This window comes from Mesitornis unicolor, unplaced genomic scaffold, assembly GCF_000695765.1.
Source record: "Mesitornis unicolor isolate BGI_N332 unplaced genomic scaffold, ASM69576v1 scaffold10462, whole genome shotgun sequence".
Taxonomy (NCBI): domain Eukaryota; kingdom Metazoa; phylum Chordata; class Aves; order Mesitornithiformes; family Mesitornithidae; genus Mesitornis; species Mesitornis unicolor.
In genome coordinates this window covers 3555-29368 of record NW_010169850.1, presented here as the reverse complement: position 1 = coordinate 29368, position 25814 = coordinate 3555, and the positions used below count along the sequence as shown (strand labels likewise).

Here is a 25814-nt window from a genome sequence, read left to right as displayed (position 1 = left end):
TTAACATTCAGTTTCTGTGGATGCATTTTCTTGCCTAGCTTTCCGTTCTTCTGTTGTACTGCCAAATGCTACCACCAGATTAGTTACACTGCTTGCATGTCCTGGTCTATTTAATTTGTCCTTTATGGACTTGGCTTTCCGAGAATGGCTGTGTAAACTCTTCGACCGTACTGATGGGAACCCTGAAGTCCTTTCTGGCTTTACTGACAGTAAATTCTCTTTCTCAGCCTTGACAGTGGCAGGCATGGAGGTATAAGAGGCACTCATACCGGTTTCACCAACATCACTGTCATCTGTGTCCATTTGTATCTCTTTCTGCTCTGCTTGCCTTTCTGCCTCAGAAGTAAACCCAGGGTATTCTGGAGGACGTTCTTGAGAAAGTTGTTGCTCAACTTCGTATTTCCATTCTGTGGCCCATTGTTCAATTGTAGAAGGGCACATCTGATCCATAATGGTACTATACTCTGTGGTCCAGTTGTTAACTCCTCCAACCAGCTTCCTACCCTGTGCAAATATAAAGCTCCTTGACTTCATCATAGTGGTTTGACAAGCACTGAATGTTTCTGGAGGAAAATAGCGCATTGCTTTAGATTTGTCCAAGGGATAAGAGATGGTTGCTTCTAACTTGGTGCGTTCTACTTTTAACTGAGTGTTCTGTCTGTTTGTAACAGCATCCATCTGGTTTATACTTCCAGGAACCATTCCATCACCCTTGAAAATCCCCTGCTTTTCATCCCCAAAACCACCTGGACCACCATGGGGTCTGGAAACATTCTGAGCAATTTCTAATGTAGATTTACTGTAATCTGCTGTGGTGACTGTATTAGCACTAGAAGTATAATGGAGACTGGTGTGGTGTTCTGGAACCAGCATCTTTGGGTCTGCTACATCTTCTTTGGTACCAACAGAATGGGCTTTTTTACGCAATCCCATAGCTGGTGACGTAGGAGCGGTACTGTCATCATACGTTAATTCATCGCCGCCAACATGGTATCTGTACATGCTGCAGCCATCAGAGCTGTTAACGCTGCTTTGCCTTAGGAGATATGCAGCATCACACTCAGACGAAGCCCGTGAACGTGTATACGTCAGCTCAGATTTGTCAATACCTGCCAGCTTCTCAAGAGCATTCACCATGCGACCAGATAGTTCTTCCAATTGAGAGAGTCGAAGGTCGACTGTTTGAAGAGAAGCTTTCATAAAATGTTCTCTTTCATTCACTTCTTCTAGTCTCATAGACATATTTTCAACTCTGTTGGGTATAAAAGAGGAAGCATAGAACAGAAGCTGTGGAATGATGCAGTAACCCATTATAGGCACCCAGCTACTGATTTCTTCATAAGGCAGAATTTTGTGCTATCATGCATCGTTCTTTTTTCCTATGTGTAGCATCAAAAACATGCATTTTCTTGTTATTTATGCTTTCCGTACACCATATTAGAGGGCTGTTTGAACTTTGCCCTTATTTACAGTTCAGGAGAGTACAAAAGTTGTACCCCTTAGAGACAGCCTACTATTAACATTTCTGAGTGCGCCACCTACTTCTCATTCAGTTGTCCAATTAATTATACAAAAATACTTTCTAAAGACATGCTCAAAGGATGACTTAAAATAGCATCAAGGCATGTAAAACAGGTTTTGTAGCTGTATGAGAGAGCATATACTGGTGTGCATGGGATTACTTCAGCTCTTGAAATACCTTTCAATTGTGTATCAGCTGAAGGGAGTTAAATCATTGCCTAGTTCAAGTAAAATATTTTTTCCCATTTTCTTTATCATTTATATCATAATAGAAGTTATGGTAGCAGGAGAATGCATATAAAAGTAATGCATTAGAATGTGACTTAGTAAATAAACTGTGGAAAATAAATTAACATTCTGCTGCTCTCACACACAAAAGATGAAGCGTTTGGAGCAAGAAGCCATGAGAAATAAGCAAATCTGCTTTGTGGCCACAGACCATAGCGAATCAGTGTGGCTTACCAGCCCTGGTTTATTCTCTGCCACAATACCTAGGGTTTTGACATATTGCCATGGATAAATAGTATGATAGAAACTACTTGAATACAGGTAGCAGATTTCATTTACTTCTCTATTCTCAAACTTCATGTATAATAATGCAAGATGCTCAGGACATCCCTTCAAGAGAAGGATGTTTGTTAAAAAATTATATGGCTCACAGAGCTACTTCATAAGAAATGTTAAAAGATTAGATATATAGATATAGATGATATAGATATAGATGATATAGATATCTCACAGGTAGATGCATAGATAGGCATATGTGTATACATATGTAATAGTTCATCATCAAAATATCATGGGGTAGATTAAGGTGAAAGGATGTTTAAACTGGGTACCGTTTTCATTACAGGGAGAATTTTTCATCATTTCAAGGAAGTGACAAAAGACCTCATCCTTTGACTTACTCAGGACTAGTTACAGAATAGGCAGAGCCTTTCGGAAGTCCTGCCAAGTGACCTGGTAAAAAAGTGCCATATCACTGTGTGCTTCCACAGCAATATGCAAACATTACCTAATTTTCAGAATAGCATAATGATTTACATGTGAATATTCTCTCTCTTTTAAATGGGGAAGTTCATACTGAAAAGCTAAATGCCTTTTCAAAGCTTCCAAGAGAATCTGTAGCAGAGATTAAAATTCAGCAGTTTTGAGTGCCAGACCCTAGTGCAAACCACAGGTCCAAGGGAAGAATCCTCAGTGCTTTTGTCATTAAGCTGTAACATGTTTCTCATGGTTAGATGAGCTGTTGAAAGCTCAACAAGTAGTAATTTGCTCAAACAGGTAAAAAGCATAACTATGATCTTCACATGGGTGAAGAATTCACAAAAATGTTCTTATACCAACACTACCCAAACCAGCAGCCTTAATGACAAACCAGTAGGAACAACAAATCTCTTGTGAAAGACGCACCTGCGCAGATATTTACTCAGGGTTCAGATCAGCTGCTGAATTGGTAGTGGTTTTCTTCAATATATACATCTTTTGTACATTAACTCAGTTTTGGTTACAATGAAGACACAAAAAAGCAAATATTGTTCCAGGTAAGTGCTGTGTTATTTCTTATAATAGGTACCTTTCAGAGGTAACTCTGATGCGTTCATCATTAGACGATTGCTGTTCATCCTCTTTTTCCTGGAAGTATTCTTCTACACACTGCTCTTCAAACTCGTACAGTTTTTTTAGCTCTTCGTCGTTCAAAAATAACTCTGTGCAGAACAGAAGAACAAAACATGAGTTTCCTTTTTCTGGAGTTCTGACAGTCCATTTAAATCCGTAGCAGATTATTTTGGACATACGGATATTGCAGATTCTACTCCTGCACTAAATGAACACACAATTTTGTAAATGGGGAATGAGCACTCAGCCAAAGATGGCCATAGCCATGCAGGCAATGTAATGCATTATGATCATCGTCTGCTTTCACGACGATCCACTGAGGGGCTACATTTTATCAATGACCTTTGCACTTTTTGACAGCAGTACTACACATTGAACAAACCGACTGTATTTTACAGGATAGAGACTAGGGCAATCTCTGCCAGTTTGGCTTCCTTCATTCAGATGCTTTTCTTAACAGGATGTCAGTTATAAGCAACAGATAATCTAATATAACAGATTGTTTCCCAGACATTCTGTGGATAAGAGCTTCAAGAATTTATAATCATGTAAGGAAAATATACGGAAAACATAAGCTCTTGGGAACATTTAATCCTTTATTTGAATTTGTCTCTTTGTATTTGAAGGGAGCGTTAAATTTACTTTTTTTACCTTTTTAACTCGGAAGCATATTGTGTAGAAACAGAATTGCTTACAAAATATGTTTCCTGTGAAATGCAGAAATACAGGGAGAATTGTGAGCATCTGATTATTTCATTGAGGCATATAATGAAAATAATATTCAACAATTACAGAGTAATTCCTGAGAGAAGAATCCTCACAGTTCCCCTGTGAAATGACAGATAAATCTCTAACATGGAGAAATGAAAGTGGGAATACTCCTAGACACAGATTGCTCACAATCAGAGCTGACACCACAGAGGACATTTGAAACTGGGAACCCTTCTTCTCAATCTGTTCTTCCCAACATATGGACTTCATTAGAAATTGGATTAAGTAGCTGACATCTCACTGTTTCAAGGAAACACGTTAAAGAAAGTCTTCACTGGCAGCACAGCACTCCATATTCTCAGAAGCCCAAGAACTGTTAACTTGATAGAAATTTTGTCCCATACTGTCTTCTGCAAATACACTTGACTGTCAATGTGAACAAAATAGTTCAGCATTGGAAAATCTGCTGCTTTCTGCTAGTATGGTGCAAAGAGCTCAATTTAGAGAAGATTTCTTGCATACTTAGTCCCCTGTCACGCTCATCCTGGTCTCCTTCACCCCTCTTGCAGCGACAGCAGATTCGCTTGATGATTATGTAGACGTGGCTGAAGATAATCATTGGTGGTGGGAGGACAGGTCTGTCATGGAACGTCATGATCAGCTGGTACCGCTGGAACTTCCAGACTTGGTTGGATATTGATTTTACCTCAAAGAAGGTATTGCTGAAAGGGAACAGAGGTACAGTTTCTATTCAGCTCCTAAGTTTACTTACCATTGAGCAAGTACTATGTTGAAAAAAGTAGCAGCTAAATAACAACATGAGGCCACATGATTTGCTTGGTTCAGCGATTTGTTGATGCTGATGAACTGATGATTCACCTGAACTCACGATTTCACTACTCCCTGTGAGGGTAGCAAAGCAGGAGGTGCCTTGCATCCCTTATGTACCACCCAGAACAGTTTTCCTCTTAGATTATTTGTTCCTACTCTATAAAGTTTTTTAGGTGCTCATGAAAAGAAACTTGCACAATTTATGAATCACGTAATTGGTATTTTGGGGCTTGGTTATAAAGTATTTCTTCTAACACATGCCAGTATTTGATATTACACAAAGTATTAAATCCATGAAAGGTATTTTGTATGCTAAACCCAGAAGCTTCACATAGTTTGCCTTTAATGTGCTAATCAGCCTGACCTACATAGGAGACTTTTCAAATTCTCACTAAACGTCCTAAATTCCAACTTTATTCACTCAAACTTCTGACTTGAAGACATGATGCATATCCTCGTAAAGGACCTTGTTCTTGGAAGCCATTGCCTCATCGTTTCTACACCAAAATAAGGTCTGTTGTAAAGATATTTTATTTTGTAATTCAGTGGAGATGAAGGAGTATAGACGTGATAGTATTCAATCCAGAGATAACAATAACCAAGGTTATGCAGATCAACTAAGAGAAAGCACACATGATGTTCTGTCTTAGTCAAAGCTTTTCAAGGTATTTTAAAGTGTGCTCAGACAGCTCATTCCACTTCTGTGGTGACAGTGATATTGGCACTTCCTTTTTTATATTTTCTGTGCACTTCTTTTCAAACTTCCTGCGCTCTAGAGTATCTACATTCACAAAACCAGTTAAAACATCTTTTTGAAGCCAGAGAATTCTTGATTACATGTAGTTTTTGGTTCCTTTTGGCTAAGTATGCATGAGATTATTTACCAATGATAAACGACAATCCTCATTCATGCTGTGTCTCCTGCATAGCGGGGATTCCCCAGCTAGACCTCACCCACTGACAGCCACCCTGGGATGGTTTGAGTTAACGGCATGACCTACTTCCCTACTTCCTGATTCTTTGGTCCTTCAGTCAATAATGGCTGCCATTGTAAGATTCCTCCCCTTAACCCAGCAATGTGACTGCCATTTGAGCACTTTAAAATTCATGACCTTTTAAGCTACATACATCAAATGAAAGACAGGCTTTGTGAGCTGTAGATTTCTGGGCACGCTATGAACTATTTCTGTAGTTGTGATAGCAGCTACCTACGCCAACAAGCCCTCCAAACGCTACGTGTTTATGGGCATCAAAAATGGATCACCTGCTTTTCTCAGGTGGTGTGTTTGGAAAATCTTACCAGCAAGCTGATAGTTCCATTTTTAAGGCTTTTTTTTTTTAAATCCCTAGGTCATGATAGGAAAAGCATGCAACATAACTGTGGGTAGAAAGAACAAGCAGCAGAAATTTATTTAGCTTTACTCCCAGAGAATCTAAATATAGATTTGTGGAATAACATTAATACTGTGCATAGTGTACGTTGCTTGGACTGGCCACAGATCTTAGCAATACATAGCCATCCTTTGCTTTGGTACAAGGCAATATAGACTCCTCTGCTGGGTCAAATAAGAACTCTGTAATGCCCTATTTTTTTCCTAAATGAAAAGCAAAACAAGAAAAAAGAAAAATAAGCCAGATGATGAAGCAATAGTGGAAATGCCTCCCACTTTTGATGTTCAGATTTTCATTCTGCAGTTCTATCACAGAATCACGTTTGCTAGTGGTTACATGGGCTGCCATCACGTATGTAGCAGGTTTCATGGATTCTATTTTTCATCTTTCCAGAGCAGTTTTGAGGTCTGTCAGCACCCACTACATGGTAATTGGAAGTCGCCAGTTTCTCTCATATCCATTAGTGCAATTGCTGGCAAATACAAAGCAACTTTTCCTCACTCTCTCAGAGTACACACTATTCCAAGTATTTGCTAGTCATGTTCATAGAGTAGTTAGATCGAGTGCAAATGCAAATCTTTGCAAAATCAGTTGATGGACTCTTACAGAAACTTTATTTCAGCAATAAGAAAGTAAAGATAGTGCATGATCATGTACATACTTGAAGACAGCAATCAGTAGGTTTACCAACAGGATATTTGCTACCAAGAGGTAACAGGCCATAATAGCAGGAGTGAGCCAGGCCCCCGGTATACATGGAGGGAGGCGTTTACCATCGTCATCGTAGAGATTGTCTCCACAAGGAGCTGAAGAAAAAAACAGGAAACGTATTACTGAAAAACACCATTCACATCTATTTAATGATGACACACGCATTAAATTTGCCAAGCTAAGCATATTTTGTCAGTTTATTTGCAGTAGCAAGTATGTATAATTTCTCCTTCAAATTCTGCTTCTATGTACAGTATACAAAATAATTTCCCCTAACAGTGAGCAGAGAGACAGCTCCAAGTTTACTGCACAGTGTGGCTTTCTCTTAAATTTGTATGGATTTTCTTTTTCTCACAGCAATAGTCTAGGACAAAATCTTAATGTGCATATGTACATGTTAATAGTGGAATTAAAAAAAATTAATCTCCAATCAAACTTGTGTGCATACCTTGCCAAAGATATAAAACAATTGACTTAGTGGTTCTAGATTGCTGAGCATAAATTAAACAGTTCTTGGGACCCTGAGTGTACTGAAGAGGCCTTAATGATCCTGACCAGCTTCACCTGGTGTCTACACCTGTACCCCCTATGCATACCTGTCCCTGCTTTAGCTATGTCAGGTGTGCAGGTCTCAGTCCTAGCTCCTGGATGGACCTTGGACCTGTGTTTGCCTCCTGGATGAACCCTTCTTCTGTCTCTGACCCTGTCTTTTTGCCCCTGACTGGACTCCCTAGATGGACTATTACTGGTCCTGTCTGGGGCTGTTTCTGTTACCAGCAGGTGGCCCTGCCACCACTTTTTGGACAATTTCTGTTTCCCTTATTTTTCACAATAATGCTAAAATTTAGATAAAATTTTAAACCAAAGAGATAAAATTATAAAATGCAAATGATATAGTAACAGCAAAATAGACTGGTGAAAATGAGACAAAAATTGCGAATATTGATCAAACTTATATAATTGCCTGAATTAATCCTAAGAATACATAGGTTGTCTTGGGGTAAGGCTGTTTGGGAATTGGGTAAATGCAGCAAGTTTGTTCTGTCTTTAAGTGCAGTGCCATCTTATCTGATTTCAAATACAAGGCTAACTTTTGGAACCATTTAGGAGCAGGTAACAAGTTTATCAACCACAGGTTCTTTAGCTGAAATCTTAGTAAATACTAAGTCTGACAAATGAGTTCATTACAGACTTTGTTTGTGTGAACAGACAAACCAGGTTTTTAAAGCATTTTGGGGAAAAACAAAACAAAACAAAAATAACCAACAAAAAAACCCAAACCCCCAATGCTTCAATCTCTCCTAAAAATATTTCAAATTGTTAGAAAGCAGAATCTCTTTTACTGTGGACCGAAAGAGACATTTAGACTATAATTAATAAAAGATATTTTAATTGTTTTTCAAATGTCAGAGCGACATGTTTCCTGCTTATCATAAGAAAAGTATAACAGGAACTTCAAGCAAATCATAGTATTATTCACACAGAAAGTACTGCCGAAGAAAGAATAACATTGCATCTAGATAATCAAAGGGAAACAGTTACACGTTAACACTCATGCATCATAATTCAAAAAAGGATTATTTTTCTGCCAATGTACATTCAATTAAAACTTCTGCTCTGCAGTCTGTATTAAGAGGTAATATTTTTTCCTCTGTTTCATTTCAAGTGAAACTATTACAGTAATCAAACAAGGTTCACATCTGAATTTTAGGTGAGCCCTCTAATTAAAATGCCAGTATCTAGTGAAGAAAAAGAATAATGAATATATTCAGCTACATGAGATAATCAGCTCTCCACACTTACGATTTATTTCCATGGCATAGACTGAACAGCATTCCAAAGGAACAAAATAGAAGAGGAGGCAGGGAGAGAAAAAAAGAAAACAATAGAATAATATAGAAAAAAAATGCAAAAAAGATGTTTGAAAATACAGTTTTTCTGCCAAGAAACAATGTCTTTGTTAAAAATGCATTGCATTCTGCTATTTCCTTTTCATGTTGTCTTCTCCAAATGTTACCTATGGCAGTGACTTCATGATATTAATAATAAATCACAAAATGCTTCTGGCAGATGATCATTTAAACATACACGATATTTCAGGCAAGTAAACAAAACTGGCAGTCACCACGAACACAGAAACTCAAAGTTATCACATGAAATAATTTTTTTGTTTTTAAGAACCACCCTGGCTTTGAGTCTGCCAGCTGTTTCTACTGAATAGTCATGTTTCCGTTAACAGTCATGACACTGATGCTGTTACAGTGTGCAATATCATTAAAGCCCATTTTGACTACCAGTATGGACACTTGCTTGCCAACCCCTATATGGTGATTGTAAGAAAAATAACACTACTGCAAGGAACTCAGCCAGGTTTCTCTATTGCTTTAGGATAGGTTGCTGTTGAGTACTAGGTGCCACTTACTTACTGCTTGTGTAAAATCAGTCTTGTAAATGGAGTGAACCAGACAAGAGCATCCCAAGTTGCATTAGGAAAAGTGTTACCAGAAAGCTAAGGGAGGTAATTACTCTACTCAGCTCTGGTGAAACCACATCTGGATCTGTGTGTCTAGTGCTGGGCTCCTCCATTGAAATTAGACATGGACACTCTGGAAAGACTCCAGTAAAGGGTCACAAAGATTATTAAGGTGATTGGAGCATCTGACAAATGAGGCAAGGCTGAGAAAGCTGTGGTAATTTAGCCTGGAGAAGGGTCAGGGGGGCATCTTACCAATGTCATAAATACCTGATGGTGGGCAGGAGCAAAGAAGATAGAGCCAGACTCTTCTCAGAGGTATCCAGTGAAAGGACAAGAGGCAGTGGGCAAAGATAGAAATATGGGAAATTCCATTTAAACCAGGTTGACCAGAGAGGTTGCACAGTCCTCATCCTTCAAGATACTGAAAACCTGACTGGACAGTTCCTGAGCAACCTGCTCTAGTTTACTCTGCTTTGAGCAGGAAAGTTCAAGTAGATGATCTCCAAAGGTGCCAAAGAATCAATTCTGTGATCTGTGATCTTCAGCTTTAGGTGACATTCTACTCTCATTGAAGCCATTGACAAAAGTCCACCTACCTTTTTTCAAATGGAAAATTTGATGCAGTATTTTTTCCATAAATTGTTTACACTCATGGACCTTTGGGAAAACTGCCCATAATCACTTGACCCATAGTCAGGTTAGGCTGCCCATAGCAACCGCTCCCCAGTGGCTTCTGAAGTTGCTTCTGTGGTGGGTTTACAGAGAACCATGGAACAATCAGAGTGAAAATTTCTTATTGAAAGCAAAAAGATCTTCAGAAGTCAGTCCATAGACTTTTAAACATAAGAAATTTACAGAATAATTGTAATGCAGTCTAGTTACACCAATAGAACGCCTTGCATAGCCACTTTTATTTCACTATTAAACCAGCAACAAACCCACACATTTCCAGGATAGCTTATGTTTAAACTACTGACACATCAAAGCTCCTGATCTAAGAAGGCAATGGAGCAAGCAGATGGATTGAACGTGTGTAACTGAAAAGCTCCAACTTTTTTTCCTCGCAAAATCTTTCAAGGATGCTGAGTATATAACTGTCTACATTGGCAAACATTCTTCAAAGTGAAGTTGGATTTGAATGCACATTGTGAGCCACAAAGGCAAGGGATACTTTGTCACAGCCTACTCCTCCCCATGGGAGAATTAACCCACTTGAGAGATCCTGAGATCACACTGGCTCACATGTGCACTCAAACTGCAATATCAGACAATAAATGACTGGCTTGACCTTATATTTGCCAAGAGTATTTTAGATAATTAGTAAGATACATTAATGAGACAAGCATTCATAAGGAAAATGAAGATTATATGATCTCTGCAGCTGTGTACACTGTTCAGAAACAGACTAATGACATTTTTGTTCCTTTCTAAGCAATTAAAGGACACTTTAATGACATTTGGTATAAAGGTTTCTCACGATGATGGATCCTTATGGTTTTTTGACTGAAAGACCTCAATTTCTTCAGCCTTCCACTTTACTCCTTGTCAATATATGCAGATGGTTGAAATAACACACACACAGAATGCTGAAATAGTTCGTACTTTTTCTGAAATAATGCAAGCTGCTATGCGATACACAATAGGAGGCCAGCTGCATGTTTGTCTGTCTTAGAAATCTCAAATATTGACACAAAGCTAGCAGTAACACGACATTTCCAATCTCCTCTAAAATACTGACAGTTATTTTTTTAAACTGTGCAGCTTTTACATAAGAAAGGCTATTTCCACACCCAAAGCTAAGCAAGCAGAGCTCTCGGGTTTTGTTGTCTTGTTTTTCCACAGGTATAGAAAAAAAAACCATGAGTGATTCATGAAATGGAAACATTTCTGGAAAGTAGACAGATGTATCAACGCAAGTAAAAATGTATTAGTTCACTGCTTGTGCTGGAAGTTGGAGATTAAAGGATATATGTATTTCATCTCCGTGTGAGATACTTATTTTGTTCTTCTTCTGTTGGAACTGACTATTAGTAAAACATTGGTTCAAAAGAATATTTCAGAATAATCACTATTGATCCCTGCAAGTAAACAGAAGATTTAATACTGTTATACTTTTGGATAGGAGAGTATTGCAGACTATATCACTCAGTGTTAACTGAATTTGAGTATAGACAGAGATAAGACATGCAGGTGGGGAACAGAAATTATTCAGTCTCTAAAGTCTGTCAAAAAACAACAACAACAACATAACCATAAAGACAAAACACTACTTCCAAATTAAAAACAGTCATTAATTTGGATCTGATCATCTGCCTAAGAAACAGGAAACAGACTCTTACTATGAATTCTACTCTTACGGTCTATCTGGTCTGCGAACACCTCTCCATAGATCATCCAGTAGGGCATATAGAAGATGTTGCGAGCTAGTCTCCAAGAAGGCTCCTCGTCTGGGTGCAGGATAGCTTGGCGGGCTACTCCAAAACTCATCAAAACCACAAGCATGATGACCACAAAGTACAGCATGTCAATCATCTGCATGGAGAGAACATACAGAGGCTCTTAGCTTCAGCAGGTAGTACAGTAGCACCAGCATGCTTTAAGGTAAATAAGAAAATATCAAGAGAACAAACACTTTTCCCTGGATAATTTTCTTAATATTGGTCTTTAAATACTGCTCACGAATTAAGCATATATAAAATGCAGTAAAAATGGTCATTTAAAGGAATACTAGGTTTATATTTAAACAGACTTAAAATGCTTAAATCTCTGCTATCCCTGTTCTCTTGCACCAAGTGCACTATGCTGTGCTTTCAGCAGAGACCTCTTCTGTGGTTTCAAAGAGATGATAGAATCATTGCTGTATCATCTCCTGTCCACAACTGATGTTTTTGTGGATGATTCCAGTGTATTGACAATCTGTTACTGCTATGGCTTTGGGAGGCAGAAGGCAGGCAAAGGGAACAAGTTTCTACAAGCTGGTTCAAAAATGAAAAAAATAAAATAAAACAAAATTCCCTCTTGAATCAAGCAATTATTAGCAAGAGTACTGCATCCTCTGTGTGTGTACATCACTTGGCAACTTTTTCACAGCCTTTATTCAGAGTCCTACTCAGATTGCAAGCCTCTTTTTAAAATGAGAACTGAATTTAGTTTCCCACTAAGTTCTGAAATACATAATTTACAGCAATTTAGGGACTAACCATCTTTCCAATCATCATGACGTAAGGTCCCAGATATTTGTTCACACCAAAGATATCTAGTACTCTAATGTACCAGAAAATTATATCTACGCAGTAAATCACTCTTCCATAACCCATATAAGGCTGGTTCTGTAGGCGAAGAATTGCTCCTATCATAAATACTGAAATAGCCACCAGGTCAGTAATATTCCAATATTCCTGCAGCCAAACTTTCACTTTTTGGCTCAGCTTGCCAGGCTCTGACATCAGAATCTGAAATAAAACAAACAAACAAAAAACTAAACAACAAAAAAACAACAAAGAAATAAGTAGGAAAAACTCTAAGTAATCTTTTTGAAGTAACAGCCATAAGAAAAGACCAATCTTGTCACATTCAACAGGTGCCTGAGACCTCCTCCACTGGCAGAAAAATTTGTCTCAAGCAGCAATATTTTTAGTTACTAGCAGGCAAAATTTCCTTTTCATAGAAACATATAATGGTTTGTGTTGGAAGGGACCTATAAAGATCATCCAGTCCAACTGCCCTGCTACAGGCAGGAGACATCTTTCACTGGATCAGGTTGCTCAAAGCCCTGTTGAACCTGTCCTTGAATGCTTCCAGGAATGGGGCAATGTGTTCCAGTGTCTCACCACTCTCATATCATAAAAAATTTCTTCCTTACGTCCAGGTAAAATCTGCTCTCTTTCAGTTTAAAATGGTTGCCCCTTGTCCTGTCACTGTGGGCCTTGGTAAAAAAGTCTCTCTCTCTTTCTTGTAAAACACCTTTACATACTGAAAGGCTGCAGTAAGGTCTCCCCAGAGCCTCCTCTTCTTCAGGTTGAACAACCTCAACTCTCTCAGCCATTTGTTATAAAAGAGCTATTGCAGCTTTCTGATAATTTTTGTGGTCCTCCTCTGGACCCCCTTTTCATATTTTTTTTCTATTTTGGCTTTTTAAGCCTTTTTTTGTTGTATGTTTGAATCAATAACATTTAAACAAACACATCCGGCTTACTGACTTGGCATCCATGTTTATCTCCAAATACAGTTAGCATGAGATGTGGGAATTATGAATCAGAGAAAGAAAGGCCAAGTGCAAACCACACTACAGCATGTGAATACAGTAGTAGTTTTTATACTGTCTTCCTCATAACAAAAGTAATGTGATCAGTCAGTACTTCTGGCTAATTCCCCAAAATATCTCTCTGCCTGCAGTTCTCATCAAGGACTGTGTCAGTAGTAAAAAGTCAGTACCTACTGAGATTTCCTTCATGGGTTATGGCCATGCCTTTCCTTGGAAATGCGCATAAGAGAATGACAGCATTCATTTTTACTACCTTTCTGCCCAATAACATAATGCTTTTATGTATAGGAATGGGTTATAAATGAAACTCTGTCCATGATGGGCATTTTGGGACTCTCTGGATATGAGAATCTTCTCTCTCATGTATGGCTTTCTTAACCCTCTGCACAAGTCCATGGCAGTATTACCTCTAAGAGTGACCTTCATTTTAAGGATTATGAGAAGTTGGTATGATCAGACTTTACCTCTCTTACTTTCTCTAAAGCCAACGTCACAATGTAGGAGATGACAATCCATTCCTGGACTGATGGCCACCGTTCCATCCGCACCAAGATGATGTAATTAAATAGCATCAAGTAACCAAGGTATGATATCTAAAAATAAAAAAGAAATAATAAAAAAGTATATTCTTTATGGACTTTAGGTGATGGATCCCAAAATCCTTCCACAGTTAGGCATTATTTAATTACTCAAGATGACTTACACACACACACACACACACACACAAAATAAAATCAGTGTCCACTAATTTCTCTCAGGAAGTTCTGGACTATTAGTGTAAATCAATAGAGCTATCACTCAGTTTTCTATAACAACTTCTGTAAATGTCAAACTGGTGATGTTGGTGTCTCCATGCAGCCTTTGGTGACCGGCCAAACTAAAAACTTCAGAGATCTCAGAAGTCCAGAGTTAAGAAACCAATGGATTCAATGGCTTTGCAGGAGAAAAACAATAAAAATAATAAAAAAGGGGTAAAACAAAACCAAAAATAAAACCAAGGCAGTAATAAACCAAAAGACTTTCCAAGGAGAAAAGGGAGTTTTCTGAAGAAAGAGATATTCTATGTGAAATGTTTACCCACAATCTCAAAACAGATCTAAAGCAGAATGGGGAGGCAAGGCTGTGAGAATGGCACCTGCCTGGAGGGGTAGGGGAAATAAATAAAGAGCCACACAGGCCACTTGCTTTTCTCCACCCTCTAATAATGTGGTTGAGATCATTTCACAGAATCACAGAATGACAGAATGTTAGGAGTTGGAAGGGACCTCAAAAGCTCATGCAGTCCAACCCCTGCCAGAGCAGGATCACCAGACCAGGTCACACAGGAACACGGCCAGGCGGGTTTTGAATGTCTGCAGAGAAGGAGACTCCACAACCTCTCTGGGCAGCCTGTTCAGTGCTCTGTCACCCTCACAGTAAAGAAGTTTTTCCTCATATATACTCTATGTGAAGCCAGAGGCATACAGACTTCATATATCAGTCCCTACAACACCTCTTCCTCTGCTTGTTACTTAAATCCATCTGCATGAACAGTAGGTTTGCAAATATTTTGGTTACTTTAAGTGGCCCTTAGTCTCAGGAGCAAGTTTCTTACTGAAGCCTAACTCAGTAAAAGCAGAGAAAGCTACTTCACCAGTCAGAGAAGAAACACTGAACAGGAGGCAGTAAAATCCTCTTAGCTGCAGGGCCTGCACAATGCATGAAAGCGAAGCCCATCCTAACTCTAACAGTCACACAAACATGTTTGAACACATACATTGAGGCTGTGTGTGAAAGATTCAGGTGTTGAAAACCCTTATTTACACAGGAAAAAACATTTTATTCTCTGAAGGAAGCAGGCCTGCTGCAATGCCCTTCCTACAGCTGCCCTGCATACACTGGCAGAGGCCATGGGCCTCCAGCAGCTGAAGGAATGACAGATGCTGTGGAACACATGATCCAGGCGGCTGAATTATCTCTTTTGTTGAAAGAAGCAAAACAACAATTCCAAAGCACTCTAAATCTGACCCTTTGTGCTTTTTTGTGCTTTGAGCTTTTTTAATCTACTAAAATGTAATTTCTTTACACTGTGAAACCATGTGGAATGCTTTCCTTTGAAATTAAATAGGAAATTTGTTTTTAAATTATTAATACAGGTAGCAGAAAGGGATAGGCACTGGAAGGCCTAACTTTGAATAAAAAACAAATCGGTATCCTTTTTACAGGGCACATACAAAATTTATGAGCAGTAGCATGAATACTTTTTTCTGTTTTATTAAAACAAGAGTTTAGCACCAGATAATTTTTGATGCACAAAGAGAAAATCGGATGCTTTTAAAAAATAAATATTTTAGTTTAGATTGGGTTTAGTTCTTTAAAGAAGAGAAAATTACTTAATCAGTCTTAGCAGACTGGGATCTGTGCTTCTATCTAGGTTGCACTCATTGCAGCCTACCTGTCAACAGAGCAAATGGCAAGTATCACAGAATCACAGAATCACAGAATCACAGACCGTTAGGGATTGGAAGGGACCTCAAAAGCTCATCCAGTCCAATCCCCCTGCCGAAGCAGGAACACCCAGATGAGGTTACACAGGAAGGCATCCAGACGAGTTTTGAATGTCTCCAGAGAAGGAGACTCCACAACTGATATATAGTACTGATACTAGGCATTAGTCCTTGAGTCCTAAAGTATATGTGAATGCAGAACAGGATCCAGAGCCTTTTAGAAAGCAAGAGAATCCAGCCTAGTTCGGATGGAGTGACTGCATTGTGGAACCTGCACTGAGTCTGGCAGATGATTAGTCAGACAAGGCCTCCTTCATACGTGCAGGAGCTTTACAGGCTGACAGCATAAGCTTCAGTTGTTCATTCTTTTCACTGTCTATGCATTTTTCTCCAAATAAAGGGAGTGCTTTACTCATCAGATTCCATAAAAGTCAGTATTATTTATTTATTACTTGGTTATTATTTTTATATTGGAATCTTTAAGTTTCACAGATGTGAGAAAAATTATCACTATCAGTTTAATCGCCATGACTTACTGTGTAGAACCAAAATTTGACAATAGGTGCATTATAGAATTCATAAATCTTTGTTCCAATTGGAAGGCTCTTTTGTTTTTTATTTCCATTCTCTTCATCTCCTTTTCGGGAGCCTGCATCCACATTAGCATCCTGGAAGACCAAAGTTATCAGTTTTTATTGATATACAATAGTAAAAATAGTAGCTTTTCCTCAACATCAGCCCCAGCCATCTGTTAACTACATAATGCTTCCTCTGAGCAACAGACCTCTTTTTAAAAATGCAAAAATACTAATTCCACAAATTTGTGCAACTACACAGATAATTTACATGCCCTGAGAACCCAGCCTACATACTCTGAAAACTCTTAACTGATTTTTATCCCACAGAGGCAGTTGAGATTTTCACCTGAGTGACCTATAGTGTAATAAGAGAAACTAGAAAACTAAGCACTCTTGAGGTATTAGAACTTCCTAATAATCTCCATTACTGACCGCATTTTCCTCCTCCTTTTCTTTGCCTTCTTCGTTTTCTCTTGATGTCTGGTAAGAATAATCATCGTAACTTCGAAATTCTAGGAAAAGGATGGTGGGAGGGAAGAGAATCCCCATTATAACCTGCACAAGAAAGAATTCAACTCAGATGGCAATATTTGTTTACATTAATAGATAACAAGGCAAATCCCATAAACAGTATTTTCTTTTGTATAGTGTTAAATATACTCTACTATCCTCAAACCTGCAAAAATGAATAAGTAATACCTAGGAAACATTGGAAATGAGGTCTTGTATGGAACGATGGTGCCCTGGAAGGCTTCCCATCTCTGTGAACATGCTGCAATTAAGTAATTGTGCTCCAGAAGTAGAGTTGTGCAGAAAAAAGTAATGAAATGGACACACTGGTAGCTGGAAGAGGGCATCAGGTTTGCTACTAGAGTGTACATTAACTTTAGTCACCTACTATAATCAGTTTTAATAGCTAAAAAACTTGTGAAAAGTAAAAAAAGCTTTGCAGATAACACTGAGAGAGTTCTTTTACTATATGAGATTGCTGAAATACAGAAACCCAAGCATGAGTTGCAGTACATGTAGTACAGAAAAGGAGCAAAGAAAAGATGAATGCAGGTAATGAAACTAGAACATTACCAGGTTGATTAATACCTTGGAGAAAAGAAAGGAAATCAGTAAACAGATTTAGAAAGCACCATGGTGCACTCTGAAAGTCAGGACACTTGTCTGAAGATTTTAAACATGTTTAAGAGGGAGACATGAGAAAGTGAAAATAAATTGAGAATGACACAGAGTGCAATGTGTATGTCAGCAAGCTTGGGGGTATGACCTGGGAAGATACGCATGGCGCTTTGTCAGTAACGGGGGATTTATGGCAATAAGGAGGTGACGCCGAAGGTGGCACCATCACAATGAGATGATATGAGCCTCCATACAGGTAACAGCAACTGTATTGTATAACAAGGAAAGGATTATATTCACATGAAAACACACACGAGCAAACACTGTTCTGCTTTCGTAACACTGACTCACTCATGTTTCTCTTTTGTGCCAGTCTCCTCACTGTGTTTTGGTAAATCCAACAATTGGTAAATACAAAAATCAGTAAGAGAGACCAAATCATCAAATCACAGGAGGAAATAAATATAACATAGTTTCACACAATGCAATTGCATAGATTTCACCGTTTTCAACGCTGAGCCTGTGTCTTCTGGTACAATATTAAGCAGTGTAAGAAGCACATGTCCAAGTCTGTTTAACTTTCTCTCTATTTCCATTGTGTGGACCCCTAATAGTCATCATTTTGCTTGAATCCAACTAATTTTTAATCAAAGGTGTATGTATTCAATGAACAGATCTCATCATCCATTGAAAGCCACAACTTTGCTCTCAGATTCCAATCATGACAAGTCTTTTATGGATTTGTATTTTCCTTTGTCACAGCGTAATGTTCCTTAGATATCCTGATTTTAGAAAGCTTCAGAAAATAGGTTTAAAACAAGTATATACTTAAAACATAAATAATTAGTAAGCCAATTTATTCTATGCATACACTATGTGCTTACAAACTGTATCTTTGAAAAACACTGCAGAGCAGAAATACCTTAAGGCCTGGGTTTTTCCGCATGCGTAGTCGCCCCATCCACATATCTGTTAAGAGCATCTGGCTGCATGTGTGAGCAATGAAGTCCCTATGTTTAGCTGCCACAGCCAATTTCAGGCAAGTAGAATTACTCCAGTTTTTCAATTCATAGGTCAGTAGTTTCATGGCAATCTGCTCATCATGTTTATAGGACTGGTCCAAGAGTTCAACAGCCAGCTGGCCAAAATCTCTGGAAAATGCAAGGAATGTCCAGTGAAGTTTGATTTAGAAATCAGTTTTTGCTTACATTTGAGGTTTTAATTCCGTTCACAGGAGGTCATGTTTTTACACACACACACACAATGACAAGAACAACCTCGTCTCAAGCTTCATTTGATACAGTCTACAAAAGTTCCAAACAAATTCTTAATGACCAGAGAGAATTAGTTTAGACTGATAACATCTTAAGGCCAGCTTAGATACCCCTTAATTTATGTGAGTGAATCCTGAAAATAACTTTGTGAAATAAAACTAGCTAGTTTTACAGAGAAAGAAGCTGAAGAAAGAATGTATTCTGTCAGATAAAACATAAGTGTTCTTGCTAGTGTTGCCTTCAGATTCTGAGACCACATTTTGGCTTGTTCACTGTTGACAAATAGGCTCCAAATGGCAATCTGTGAACCTACATTCTAGAAATCAATTGTACTTTACTAAAAGTGAAGCTTCTCAGCAAGTCTAACAACCCCCTATATCAAGTGAACATATACTTTGCTCTGTGTCTACTAACTTTGAGTTGTTGTCCAGATCCTGAGAGATGTCATCCACCAGCTCACTCTCGGAAGACTCATGGGCCATAGACTTGTACAGTTTACAGGCCACAAGTGCCTTTGCCATGGTTTCCTCCCCTCGCTGCCAAAGGAAGAGTGCCATCTTTTGCCGCTTCATCAACACAGCCCACACCATCAGTTCATGAAAGGGATACTGAAAACGGCTAACTTCTGGGTCATCCACATCAATATCGATCTCTTCCTCCTTTTTCTTCTTTTTCTTCTTCCCTTTGGTGGGAGGCTCATCATCCTGGGAAGAAAAGAAGAATAAACATTCCCGTCAGTTTTTAACAGCTTACCTGAAAATGGTACCATGCACAGAACAAGTACTGACAGGACATACTAACAGTTAAAGTTCTAATTTGCTTTTGCTGTTTGCTACAATGAATGCTAGTAGCAATAAAACTATGAAGAACATGTGACAGAGCATGCACTGGACTAGCATACACAGCTTAACATTTTATTCAGAGAACCACTTCTTGCATACTTAATTACAAGTCACCCATCTTGGATAAGTACAGTAGAACCCTACTGTACCTAAGACATCACTTCACACTGCATTTTAAGTAGATCTATACACATGTGTATTTGCACAAGTTGATTTGCAAGGAATTAACATATAATGAACTCCACTGCAGTCAATGGAGCTTTAACAAACCTGAATTCACTAGGAATAGGTTTCACTGTAATTCCACTGTAATTTCTGATTTGATATTATTCTTGAATAACAGACCTACGTCTCTTACAGGTATCAAAGCAGTTTTCAGACTGATATGCAGGTGGTTACATGCTAATGGAAAAGACAGGCAGAGAGCGTCCTTAAGAACAGCAAGATACCTTTGAATAAGGAATCTCCTCTTATGTATGCAGTGCAAGGAAGGTAATAGTATCCCATTTCTTAAAGGGATAGGGAGGATAGGCCATTACTACAGGAACCAACATGGAAGTAACTGAAGGGAAGTATTGACAATGAAGCAGGATCCTGAAGGGAGAAAAGCCATGATTGGGAAAATTAGGGTTTAAATAATGTAGGAAGAACATTGCATATATAGGTGTAGACAGAGCTCATCATCATTGTAGACCTTGATTCCAATCTCAGAAGCAGATTGCAAGCAAAAGCAATTACCATTCTACAAAATTAGTTCCTGTTCAAGCAAGCTCAACATAATGCACTGTTTTTTGACACGATGCGAACTTAAACCCAAATTGAGGGTTCAGCCTCACATCCCAGCTTTCCAAAGACAACTCTTCAGCTCAACAATTAAGCATGCATTTCTCTTCCAGCAATTTTAAGAAGCTGGAAGTTTTAGGTTTCTGTGAAGCACAGAACAGAAAACCTCAAATGAAGGACCAAAAATTAGGTCCTCCCGACACTAGGAAAACCAAATCAAAACAAAACCCTGGGTAAGAAAGGCAAAGTGCTAAGGAGTCCAAACTTCCTGTTTTAGAGCTGCTAACACTGAAAATTAAAACAAACTGCAGACACCTGGAGTCGCATAAATTTACTGACCACTTCAGCAAGAGAAGTGTTAATTTTTCTTTTCACCTTCTTCTTTCTCCTGGAAGAAGGGAGTGTGCTACACCTGCTGTCAGGTGGGGAGAATGCTTCAGTTTGTGCCATATAAAACATTTCTCACTGAAACGGGAAAATCAAAATGTGCTTTTGGAGATGCACTAAGCAACCAACGTGATCAATGCTGAATAAAAAGACCTCTGAGAGTCTGAACTTCTCACCTAGAGCGAAGTGTTAATTTTTCTTTTCACCTTCTTCTTTCTCCTGGAAGAAGGGAGTGCGCTACACCCGCTGTCAAGTGGGGAGAATGCTTCAGTTTGTGCCATATAAAACATTTCTCACTGAAACGGGAAAATCAAAATGTGCTTTTGGAGATGCACTAAGCAACCAACGTGTGATCAATGCTGAATAAGACCTCTGAGAGTCTGAACTTCTGACCTAGAGCCACCAGAAAATAGGAAGCTGATCAGAGAGATGAAACATAACCTGGACTTTGTAGGGAAGCAAGCTGCTTCTCTGCTTGGGGAAATAGAGGCTTTGTGTGTGACTACAGCTCACGTTAAATGTAACACAAACAACATGTATATATACTGTGTGCAGATACTGTGACAGCACTAATAAAAGCCAACTTCATAGAGAAATGTACCTATAGCCTCTTTGTACAAATGGTTTCCTGGTCTATATTAATACTTCTTTTTCAGAAACTAACTTTTTTCAGCAACTACCTCCATTGAGAGAATTTTTAGGCATCATCCCAGACCTGACTCTTACCAATCCGAGATTTCTGCAGGTGCACAAGTCATTGAGGCAAGGGTTGGACCCAAAATTCTGGATCAGCTTAATTATTTACAAAGCATGGCACCATCACAGTAGCAAGGATATTTTATAGTGGAGGACAGCATCTAACATGTCAGATCACCTTGTTTTTTCACTCTGGTTAAATGTTTTCTCTATGATAAAACCTCATTTGCGCATAAATTGTTACTTCATGGTTAAAGGGGATTTGACCATAAGAAGCACTGCTGGATCACATTCTCTTTTCGGTATAATTGATGTTCAGAACTGAATGATTCAATCTACAATATGTTTCAACATGGAATGTGTTATTGTATAATAATGCTACGAACTGCCTGAAGACTACTGAGCAAAGCTTTAAGCAGCTCTCAAGACCCTACCCATAAAAAGATATCAGAAGTGTTTCATAGGATGTTTACAAAATGGAAGATCCTATCTAGTTGCAGTTTACTTTAAGCCACAGTAACAGTGAAAAAGCTAAGAGCCAGAGCAGAACTGTACCAAGAAATGTTCTGATAAAAACAGTATTTTACAATAAATCAAACTTACCTCCATCCCTAGTAGTTTAAGAGCTTTTGGCTGAATATTAAAAATAGAAAAGAGAATCAATTAGATGAGAGGGAAAATTACAAGACCAAACAGTATCAAGGAAACACACATTTTCATTTACAAATGTACAGTATTTATTACTAAACTTCCTATTCTTCCTATTAATCTCCCTCTTAATTGTATTTGCAGGAGGGCAATGGGTTAGAAAATATTTTCCATCCTGCACTCAAGTGAAATATTTTGATTCAGATACAAGAGTTAAATGAATCATTCAATAATATACTGCTTTGAGAATTAAAATTACTCCATGGTCACAAAAGCTCAAAAAAAATAGCGCTTCTATGCACACACAGTGTAAAGATACCCATAGGAAACAGTCAAACATACATCTTCAAACCTCTCACAATTTGCCATTTAAAACATCCCTCTGTTCTATTGTCAAATCTTTGTTTTACATTTTATGTAAAAGGTTTATTTGTTTGTTCCATCAGACAGTACTACACCATATATGTACTATATATAAACTGACTAGAGCTTGGGCCTTGAGTGACCTTCTGATCATTTGTGGGTCTAGTTTCCTAGTGTGCTTCCTTGTGTGGGGCTTTCTGTAATCAAGGTAGGAAGCTTCACTTAATGTTCAAAGCTGAATCAAACAAATAAATAAGCTAATGAGAAAAAAAATTATTCTATTTGGTTGGAACAGACTTTTTTAACACAGCAAAGGCCATGCTTGATATTCTCAGGATTGGTACATGACTATGAAATGCTTTTCTGAGATTGCAGTGGCTTCCATAGGATAAGATTAATGCTCAGAGCAGTTCTTTACAGAACTTACTGTAATAGGTTCATGGCTCTTCTGTATTCAAACTAATCTCTCTGCCTTACCCAAGTTAAGGCTATTGTTGGTTATAATTACTTGATCAATAGGCCTGGCTTGACCAATACAGTTTACAGATATGAGACAGCTAAAAGATCAAGCTAGAGCTCAAATAGGAAGACGAAAATATGCAAACACCTCAGTTAGAAATGCCTGGATTGTAAACTACTGAAGTAAGAGGAAATTAATCTCCAGATCAATGTATTGGCCATGTTTTGGGTCCACTCATCCTTAGACATAGATGTTCTACAATTGCTGTATATAACTTCACTACCAGAGCTTCAATTCCAGTCCTGCAGCATTTCTTTAAAATCTAACATGTAGTGTTGCACAAAGACAAAGGAACTTACTATTGCTACTTTTTTTTTTACCAGCAGCACGATGGCCACATCCAGAATGAACTCATTCTTACCCTCTTTGGTCCAAATAAATTATTATAAAGAGTCCGAAAGCTTTTTCGAGTATAGTTGCAACGATAAGCTCCACCCATGAGATATTCAAGTACAAGACCAATATCTATTAGGCTGATATGATAATCTGGTGGAAGATTTCCCTACCAAAAGATAATTTAAAAAAATAAAAATAAAAAAAATTAGGACTTAGAATAAGAAAACATAACATACATTAAATTGCCTGGTTAGACATATTGTATCATGTTTAAACTGGCACACAGTTATTATTTACAGCCTCTTCTTTCAGTCTCTGAATACTTGTACAAAATTAATTATAACTGATTCACGTAATGAAAATTTTTGGGGCCAGATTTTTTTTTGTTTCTTTTTCTTGTTGACAGTATTTATAGCTGAGGACAAATTTTCATTTGATTTAGTCATACAATATGTCAGTGTCCATACAAGCATAAGGTGCTTGCTAAGGTAATATTGATGACATTAAATAACTTTGAACTGACTATCAGTAACACAATATAAAAGCATGGCTTAATTTCACGGTTAATATCAGGCATACTTCACATTTAAAGGAAACTGCTATTTCATCATAATAGTTTTTACAAAGACTACAATGCAGAACATGATTTAGATTAATGTACAGGTCAGAATCAAAGAAAAAGCTGGACTATGACTTCCACTGTTACACTTAAAAACTGGATAGCGGTACTAACTCTGCTAGAACCAGGAGCTGAAAACTGTGCTTCATTGTTCAAGCTACATCCTACAACAACAACTGATTCTACAGCACCACCGAGCAGTTGCTATGATGAAACAACTATAACCTAAGCAAACACATCACCTCCATGTTAACCCAACTGAATCCCCGAGACTGTCGCTGAATGAGTGAAAAGGCAATGAAAAGGAGAGACAGACGGAAATAAGAATGAAAAAGAGCATTAGTAACACTCAAAGACAAACACTAAATGAGAAAAGTGTTAAACTATGAAGCAGATCAATATGAATTATATATTAACCCAGTAATATGTAATTCCCACATCTAAGCCTCATGGGAATATATTAGAATTTTCCTTGCAAAAAAAGGCTATTTCATATAGATAAATGTTACTGACTAAAAGCTCCAAAACCTCAAAGAGAGGAAATACAACAAATCTTACAATGGTCCTATTCACATATAATGAATGAATTTGCATGTAATGGAAACAAATGAATAACAGATTTAAGACTTGTAGCACTGAGAAACAGAACAAATTTTCTCCCAAGTGAAAGTAGGACTGCTTGGGAGAAAAGCAACTAAAAAAACACACAAGGAAACAAACAAAAAGGGAACAAATTCTGTGCTTGTGATTGTGGCTTCCAGTTAACCTAGCAGACCTTTCCTTCCACTCCACCTTTGTAATGCTGCATTGGAAGCCTCTTGTAGAGAAGGAACAGTAGAAACCTAAATCTCAAATGATGTACTACATTACTAGGAGCTAAACTTTCCCCTCTTTAGTTTCTAAATTACTAGCAGTGCAGAACAGCCATACCTTATTTAGACTGACATCACTGTTTGTCACAAGAAGTAATTAAACTTCCCCTAACAGTTACCATCTAATTGCAAATGTCTGCTTTTCCCCATGCTATGCTTGCTATTACTGTTGACTGACATAGTTAATGTAATCATGCACATGTAATGCTAGTTAAGCTTAATGTTAGTTAATTTACCTTTTTCACATCTCTGACTAGTAGATGCAGTGTATTTGGCGGACCCAATCTCTGAAACAAAAATAATTCACGGTCCATTAGAGCTTCAATTCCTCAGATTTTTTGCAAACACAAATGTAATTAACATAACTAATGATCTGGCACTGTAAGCAGAACTTCAGTCAATGATGTGCCATCATACTCTGCAGGGGTGAAAAGAAGGAACACACAACTGTGTTGAATGAATGCTGCCCTAAACTATCTGCCACTTAGATGATGGGAAGAAAGTCTAAAAATATTTATGTTCCTCATGAATTTGTTGTGGGTTGTACTGGGGATAATTTTAATAAAAAAGCATGCTGTTCCATGGTTTTGGGAAACACATTTTGCGTTGCTGGGCCACAAGAAAAAATGATGAAATGTGCTAAAAATAAAAGTTGCTCTGTAAGCACTATGCCAAATTTACAGGCTTATTTCAGTGATATTGAAGTATACAGACATGAAGAGTAATTGAGACTAAAAGCTGCTGTAGGCTTATTAA

General features: G+C 38.0%; 1 protein-coding gene across 1 annotated transcript in view; it reads right to left on the bottom strand.

Annotated features, from left to right (window-relative positions):
* TRPM1 (transient receptor potential cation channel, subfamily M, member 1) overlaps positions 1 to 25814 on the bottom strand; it is a gene marked incomplete at its 5' end in the record, with an annotated part of 27185 nt that continues 1371 nt past the window's right edge. The window contains 15 exons of the mRNA XM_010179501.1: positions 1 to 1252; positions 3098 to 3230; positions 4375 to 4574; positions 6737 to 6881; positions 8590 to 8610; positions 11620 to 11794; positions 12463 to 12714; positions 13991 to 14119; positions 16549 to 16680; positions 17023 to 17145; positions 18641 to 18869; positions 19407 to 19696; positions 22304 to 22333; positions 23593 to 23733; positions 25295 to 25345. Of these exons, the coding sequence (XP_010177803.1) occupies positions 1 to 1252; positions 3098 to 3230; positions 4375 to 4574; positions 6737 to 6881; positions 8590 to 8610; positions 11620 to 11794; positions 12463 to 12714; positions 13991 to 14119; positions 16549 to 16680; positions 17023 to 17145; positions 18641 to 18869; positions 19407 to 19696; positions 22304 to 22333; positions 23593 to 23733; positions 25295 to 25345 (3303 nt within the window). The remainder of the gene's footprint in view (positions 1253 to 3097; positions 3231 to 4374; positions 4575 to 6736; positions 6882 to 8589; positions 8611 to 11619; positions 11795 to 12462; positions 12715 to 13990; positions 14120 to 16548; positions 16681 to 17022; positions 17146 to 18640; positions 18870 to 19406; positions 19697 to 22303; positions 22334 to 23592; positions 23734 to 25294; positions 25346 to 25814) is intronic.